This window comes from Rhododendron vialii, chromosome 5a, assembly GCF_030253575.1.
Source record: "Rhododendron vialii isolate Sample 1 chromosome 5a, ASM3025357v1".
Taxonomy (NCBI): Eukaryota; Viridiplantae; Streptophyta; class Magnoliopsida; order Ericales; family Ericaceae; genus Rhododendron; species Rhododendron vialii.
The window spans coordinates 11,241,560-11,250,038 of NC_080561.1; the positions used below are offsets into that span (position 1 = coordinate 11,241,560).

The following is an 8,479-nucleotide window of genomic DNA, read 5'->3' on the forward strand; positions in this document are numbered from 1 at the left end:
ATCGTTTCAACCTAGTTCATAACTCCTCTTGGTTCGGAATGCTCTTGGGATGCTCTTGAACATGTCTCAGAGCCCTAAGTATGCAAAGCAATTCCTGGAAGTCCAGTCTGAACAATCGCGCGCCTGTGTCACTCTGTCGCGCGATGGTTCTTTGTTTTCCAGGGACTGCCCTTGCATGAGCAGCTTGGCCTTGGCCTTTGTTTAGATACCCCCACTGTTTAGGGGTTGTGCTTTCAAAATATTTCTATCTACTTGCCGTAATATTGTTTACTTTCAAGTGCTTATAAACTGCTTGGTTTGCACCTGGGTGAGCACTGGTCCTTCCAGAGCCCAGAAGGGGGTAAAATCCAAAACATTGGTGGAACGTCAACACTCGCGCCAGTGTATGGTAGTGTCGCGCGATGGTTGGCTTGCATGTAGATGGGTTCACGCATGCAAGCTGGCTGTTTGTTCGTGCCAAAATCATACACGGCACTGCTTTGATGAACGACCGATGTTTTGAATTTTATTCCATTTATTGTATGTCATCTCACTAATCCATGTCATATCTTATCACATCCCGCAAATTGTTACAGTTTTAAATCCCCGATTAACTGTTCCCCTGCCCTAATTGGCTAAAAATTGATTAATCAAATAGAATCGCAAACAAACATTTTCGCAAATGCCTAAGTAGAGACCGATCTCCGGATTGGGCGAGAGGGGTGCCATAAAACCCTTCCCCTCTCGTAACCTGGCTCCCGAACCCAGATATGGTTATGACGGACTGGTTCCTTAAACTTTTTCAAATCAAACAGCGCGGCAAGTGCTTCGAAATACGGTTACTTGGGTGTCGGACCTTCAAACCCGAGTGGCGACTCTGTAATTTGCGAGCGCTTGCTTCCCCGCTCGCGCTCCCTCGACCCGGGCCCCTTGCGTCTCGGAATCCGGAAATTCCAAAAAGGGCACGCATGCCCACATCTAGCTACACACCTTGCGTATTAGTCACTCCACTCCTTAACCTCCACTATCTACTTAAACCCCTTGTCATTCCACTGCCTTAACCTCCATTGCACTGCCTTAACCTGACAAAAACTCGAAATTACTATTTTCCTTCTGCTACTTACCCATCAATCAATGATGTATTTTCTACCTACAAGCCTTGCATATTAGTCACTCAACTTCCTTAACCTCCACTATCTACATAAACCCCTTGTCATTCCACTGCCTTAGCTTCCACTGCCTTAGCCTCCACTATCTCCTTTGCCACCATTTTACTCTACCACTTAAACCTCCACTTTGTGACCCCACTGCTTAAGATTGACAAGGACATCACAAGCACATTATCAAGACGAACTTTGGTTTCTCCGTGTAAACAAAACCATCATTTTCCTACTTTCTAAGTCTGCTGCAAATGCCTTTATTTTCCTGAACTACTGTATGTGAGCTTTAAGTCATGCAATTGCAGAGTAGCCAGATAGTTGCCAGCAAGAACTACTTCTCCTACACTTTTATTCCCATGGCTTTACTGTAAAAAAGCACTAGATTTGCTCTGTTGCTGATCTATCAGTTTGCTCTTTCATCTTCTCTTTTTGGGTTCTCACGGCTCTAGAAGCTTTGACTGTCTGGTATATCTATTCTTTTGTCATTTCTGTTTATATTCATTAATGGTACGTGATGTCCATAAACTCTTGTTCTTATGCTGCTTTATTTAGGTGCTAATCCTGTTCCTTACTTCTATTAGAACACAATTTTTGTGCATGCACATAGCATCCCATTATGCTATGTATCCCTGGCTACATAAGATATAGCTGTTACGTTTTTGTTCATGATTTATATTGCTACTTCAGTTGCTGCATAAATCAGCTTCATTTCCTGTACTCTTAGTTCTATGCCTTTACTGTCAAAAAATCCTCCATAAGCTCATCTCCTGTACTTTTCTTTGCATATTTCTAATGGAGTTTTTGCCAACTGGTTTTCTTAACTCTTCATCATCATCTTCCTATTTAGCTTTGCTTCAGCATTCTTTTCTTGCATGAGTATTCTGCCTTAATGTATCTTAATCATGGCCAAGAAAAAACTAAAAATGAAGGAATCTGTGATCTTTGAGCTGAAGTTTCCAAAAAAAATTCACATTAGCTTGACCCCCTCATAGTAAAGGCATGTAATCCATCACATGCACACAGATTCCGACCACATGCAAGAACTAGAATACTCATTATGCAAAAAGTACATTTCCTAGACTATGTATAACCTTTAAGCCATGCAATTGTAGAATGGTAAGATCATTGACAGCAAGAATTGTTTCTGCTGCACTTTCGTTCGCATGGCCTTACTGTGACCTATTCTGTTACTCAATACATGAAATTCATTCATTTTTTTTATTCACATCATGCATATTTATAATTTCGCTTATAACATATATATATATATATATATATATATATATGTAAAGCAAAGAAAATAGATTCTACTAAACTTGTATAGCATACTAATCTAATGAAAATCTTAATATTTTCATAGTCATTAAACGGAAATGTCTGAGAACAAGTGTGAGACCCGACTCTTTTTTTTTAAAAAGAAAAGTAAATAAGTAGTCTTATTAAAAGTGATTTTTTTTGTTTTATGTGGGCCTCCAATGTGGATTCCTAAAACTATAGGGATGTATTTGTAAAAAAAAACAAAATGTGTGTGCTGGTGTGCACGTGGAAGGCAAAGGAAGTGCTTGTGTGCATGTGTGGGATATATATATCTTCTAATAGAAAAAAAAAATACAAACAGAAGAGAGAAAAAAAGAAACGTACAGGAGAGAAAAAAAGAAAACGCAAAGAGAAGGATCGAAGAAGAGAGGATTTGCGTTAACGGAAGTTCTAATCTCGGTAGGTAACTCTTCGTCTCTTTTGCTTATTGATCAGTTAATATGTCTTGTAATTGAGATGGGTTGTTCTTGGGCATTTTTATTTGGAAAGAAAGGCCATGTTAGTAAATGATGGAAGTGGTTTGTTAAGTGAAATAATCTCTTTGTATGCAGATGATAGTTTAATTTCCTACCTAGCTGATAATTTTACTTGACTTGCCATAAAAAGGAAGAACCCTAGATTTGAACAGAGGTTTTGGAAACAGTTAATGGTTACGGGAATGGATCGAATTGGTGTAATCTGTGGTGACTTAGGCCTAGGTATTAACAATATCACTGGCCTTCAATTTAATTGAATGGTTTTATGCGCACTAATTTGTGGAATTGGACAAAAGAGCAGTAGACAAGGAAGAAGGAAAAAAACAAAAATAAAAGGGGTTTGGTTAGCAACGTGGAATAATAGTTCCTCAATGGCTGTCAAATAAGTATTTTTATCATGTGTGGTCGAGCTTATGGAAGTCTGTTACACACTAATTGCTATTCGCCTAATCGGATAACTTTTTGATTATGAAATTGACACTCTCTTATGTGGTCCGATGTACTGAATTTTATTACGTGGTTAGTCTAGAAGGAATTTGATGCTAGAGTAATGGTTGCAATCCTTTCAATTTATGGGTATCTTTGAAATCGTACTCACATGTATGGATTTATGTGTTACTCGTCAGGTTCGGAGGCGACTACGAGCACCGTGACTCCACGTAGGGAGTGAGCTCGTGTTGGTACCTTTTGGGTTGGGCCTCGAGGTGGGTGTTCTTATTTTTAATAGCAGAAGATGAGACACGGTGTAGAGTTATTTTTTGTTCGTATTGAAATGGTTAATATTTGGCTTGAGCTCCTAAGCGAGAATATGATCGTAGCCTTAGTGGCGTTATAATATGGCCTTAGTGGCGTTATTGATTATTGCCTTAATGGTGTGAATAAATATTGCCTTAGTGGCATGACGACTATTGCCGTAGTGGCGTAAAGAGTATTACCTTGTGCCGTAGATATGGGAATTGCCTTAGTGGCTTTATAAATTGCCTTAGTGGCGTTATAAGAATTACGTAACGGAAAGTTACTGCGGGGCTGAATAATCTTGTTTAAATTGTTTGATAGCACTTGTCTTTATTGCTTCTCTTATTACGAATAAGAACATTCACTGGGCAAGTTGACAGCTTACACCCCCACAGTGTTTTCTTTTCAGGTGCGTGACGGCACGCGGGTCCACTGCAGAGTCTAGACTGGAGTTGTGTATATAGTGGTCTAGCTTTTTGACTCTTTTGATTATGTGCCTATTTTTGGAGCTTGTATATGTTGTAAATACCCGTGGGCACGTCTTGTATGACAGTTGTTTCCGTATATTTGCAAGTTAAGTTTTTTTTTTTTTTTGAGTTGGACGCTTGGCTGGTGTTTTTATTTACTGTTTGAGCAGGGCCAAGGTGTGGGTCCATCCCATTTGGAAAATAATTTAGCGTGGTATTTTCCAAGATGGGGTGTGACAATTTTTGGTATCAGAGCCAATGGTTATTTGGTTCTGTAGACATTTTTTAGTCTAGAACTTGCAGTGGACCATAGGGAGTCTGTTGAGTTGGTGGTTAGCTTATCTTTGCATGCGTGGTAAATATTGAACTGCAATGATATTTGTTGCTTATCTTGAGTTCAATGACAGACAAAGTTATGGACGGTCAGGAGAAAGATTCAGGGGATCAAGCGGGTCAAGGTGACCCTAGTGCTCAAAGTCAATCGGATATCATGCAGGCTCTTGCACGGTTTATTGAGTTTCAAATGGGTGCACAAGCAAGCTCATCAAATCAGCCACGTAGTACAGTTCATGAACAGTTTATGAAACTTCAACCTCCAACATTCTCTGGTGGTGTGGAACCATTGGAAGCAGAGGAGTGGTTAAAGAGGATGGAGTATATTTTTGATGTCATGAGTGTTTCTGATGATCAAAAAGTTACTCTTGCTCCTTTCATGTTAAAAGATCAAGCTCGATTTTGGTGGGAAGCTACTAAAGGATTGCTCACTACACCAGCAATTGGGGAACCAGAGCCTTCAGTGCCAAAAAAGGTTACTTGGAAAGAATTTATCGCGGCCTTCAATGAGCAATACTTTCCTCTGTTGTATCGATATGATATGGAGCACGAGTTTTCAAGGTTGAGGCAAGGAAGTATGTCTGTTGCTGAATATGATGCTAACTTCATCAAATTATCTCGGTTTGCACCAGACTTAATCCATACAGAGGATGCTAAGTGTAGAAGATTTCAGTTTGGTTTGGATCCCGACATTCGAGCTGGAGTTGCTACTCATGAAGCAAAGAGATATTCTGACTTGATACACAAATCAAAGATTTCAGAAAAGAGTGTTAATGAGAAGAAAGAAAGGCAAGCACAATATAGGAAGGGTCGATTTGAGGCTGGATCAGCTAGACAAAGGTTTTAGGGATCTCAATTGAGCGGAGTTCAGGGTAGGCCACAACAGAATGTTCCATTTGGTGGTCACCAAGGTCAGAGTTTGCAGAAGCAACAACCTAGACAACAAACCAGTGTTTCCTCAGGTAGTGGTACACGGGATATTACTTGTTTCAGTTATGGAGCGAGTGGGCATGTGGCACGAGATTGTAAGGGAAAACAACAAGAGAGATGTTATCGTTGCAATCAATCTGGGCATAAGATTTGTGATTGTCCTGTGACATCTGTTGCTTCTCAATCGGTGGGTAGTGTGGCTGGTGGCAGTACAGCTTCATCTAGGACTCCTCAGAGAGGTGGAGGATCTTCCAGTGGACCTCGCACTTAGGCCAGGGTATTTTCTATGACTCGGCAAGATGCTCAAGCGACACCTGATGTTGTTACAGGTACACTTAATGTTTCTAGTAGGGATGCACATATTTTAATTGATACTGGCTCTACTCATTCGTATGTGTCCCTATCATTTGGCATGCATTTAAATCAGCCCCTTACATTATTAGATCATTGCTTATTTGTGTCTACTCCTATTGGGGAAGTGGTGGTGGTAGATGTGATATATAGGGGTTGTGTGGTACGTGTGGGTGAAAAAGAATTACTTGTGAATTTAGTGCCTCTTGACATGCATGATTTTGATATAATATTGGGTATGGATTGGTTGGCATCATATCATGCTTCTATAGATTGTTTCAAGAAAGAGGTAATATTTCGGGTTCCTAATGAATCTGAGGTTAAATTTTGTGGCGAGCGAAATGTTACTCCTACTTGTCTTATATCAGCAATTGAAGCCAGGAAATTGCTCAGAAAGGGTTGTGAATGTTATTTGGCACATGTGATAGATACAACAAAATTAGAGATGAAATTGGAGGATATTCCAGTGGTACGGGAATTTACAGATGTGTTTCCAGAGGAGTTGCCGGGAATTGTGCCGGATAGAGAGGTAGAGTTTTCTATTGAGTTACTTCCAGTGACTGCTCCTATATCTATAGCACCTTACCTAATGGCTCCTACCGAGTTGAAAGAATTAAAAATTCAGCTACAAGATTTGCTTGACCGAGGTTTTATTCAACCTAGTGTGTCGCCCTGGGGAGCTCCAGTGTTGTTTGTTAAAAAGAAGGATGGTACATTGAGATTGTGTATTGATTACCGTCAGCTCAATAAGGTAACAGTTCACAACAAGTATCCCTTACCTCGGATTGATGATTTATTTGATCAGTTGTAGGGAGCTACGGTGTTTTCAAAAATTGATCTCTGATCGGGGTATCATCAAATAAAAGTGAAAGATAGTGATGTTCTAAAGACTGCTTTTCGTACAAGATACGGGCACTATAAATTCCTAGTAATGCCTTTCGGGTTGACTAATGCTCCAGCCGTGTTTATGGACTTAATGAATCGGGTATTTCAGCCTTATCTTGACTCGTTCATTATTGTCTTTATTGATGATATCTTGATATACTCACGAAGCAGAGAGGAACATGTGAAGCATCTACGCATTGCATTGCAGATTCTACGAGAAAAATGATTGTTTGCAAAGTTAAGCAAATGTGAGTTCTGGTTGGATAGGGTGGTTTTCTTGGGACATGTGATATCTGGAGATGGAATTTGTGTTGACCTTGCGAAGGTGGAAGCTGTAGTTAAATGGGAATGCCCAACGAATGTCTCTGAGATCCGAAGTTTCTTGGGTTTGGCAGGCTATTATCTTCGATTTATTAAAGGTTTCTCAGCGATTGCTAGACCATTGACTAGATTGACTCAGAAAGCAGTGAAGTTTGAGTGGACTGACGCTTGTGAGCATAGTTTTCAAGAGCTAAAGGCTAGATTGGTTTCAGCTCCAGTTTTGACTATTCCTTCTGGCGCAAGAGACTTTGTTATCTATAGTGATGCTTCACACCAGGGTTTGGGATGCATGTTGATGCAGCGCGGAAAGGTAATTGCTTATGCTTCAAGACAATTAAAGAACCATGAACGCAATTATCCAACTCATGATTTGGAGTTAGCGGCAGTTGTGTTTGCATTAAAGTTGTGGAGACATTACTTATATGGCGAAGCTTGTGAGATTTTTACCGACCATCAGAGTTTGAAATATTTGTTTACATAGAAGGACTTGAACTTGAGACAAAGGCGATGGATAGAGTTAATTAACGATTATGATTGCAGTATTCACTACCATCCAGGGAAAGCTAATGTTGTGGCAGATGCTCTGAGCAGAAAATCTTCAAGTAGAATGGCATGTGTTCAATGTACTCATGTTGATATTTTTAAAGAGTTGACTTTGATGGGTGTGCAATTAGCCTTGACAAATACTAATGCTTTGATAGCTCATTTTAGAGTGAAACCTTTATTAATTGATTGGATTCGGGAGACTAAATATTGAGATCGAAAATTGAAAAAATATATCGATGGCGTGAGAGATGGGACGCGAACAGACTTTGTTATTGAGGATGGGTTATTGTTATTCGAAAATCGATTGTGTGTACCTAGAGACCAAACTTTGAAGAGAGAGATTTTGGAGGAGGCGCACAGTTTAGCTTATACTATGCATTCAGGTAGTACAAAAATGTATCGCGATCTTAGGGAGCACTATTGGTGGATTGGGTGAAGAGGGAGATAGCTCAGTTTGTGGCTTGATGTTTGGTTTGTCAACAAGTAAAGGCCGAGCATCAATGACCTGCAGGTTTATTGCAACCTCTTCCTATTCCTGTGTGGAAGTGGGAGCATATTACAATGGATTTTGTGACTGGCCTTCCTCGTTCTAAAAAAGGCTATGATTCCATTTAGGTGATTGTGGATTGATTGACGAAGTCTGCACATTTTCTACCTGTTAATACGACTTATACGATTGATCGGTATGCTAAATTGTATGTTGATGAGATTATCTGTTTGCACGGGGCTCAAGTGTCTATTGTTGCTGACCGGGATCCTAGATTTACTTCCAGATTTTGGTCGAGTTTGCAACAAGCGATGGGTACTACTTTGAAGTTTAGTACATCTTTTCACCCTCAGACTGACGGGCAATCTGAGCGGACTATTCAAATTTTGGAGGATATGTTGCGTGCTTGTGTATTGGACTTCACAGGCAGTTGGGATGCTTATATGTCGTTGATGGAATTTGCTTATAATATGCTATCAGACTAGCATTGGC

The 8,479-nt window shown here is 40.0% G+C and overlaps 1 protein-coding gene across 1 annotated transcript; it reads left to right on the top strand.

Moving 5' to 3' along the window:
* Positions 1-4,534: 4,534 nt before the first annotated feature.
* Positions 4,535-5,668, top strand: LOC131327558 (uncharacterized). The gene is made up of 2 exons (XM_058360710.1): positions 4,535-5,307; positions 5,461-5,668. Exons 1-2 carry the CDS (start codon positions 4,535-4,537, stop codon positions 5,666-5,668), a joined length of 981 nt encoding a protein of 326 aa, XP_058216693.1.
* The last annotated feature ends 2,811 nt before the right edge of the window (positions 5,669-8,479 follow it).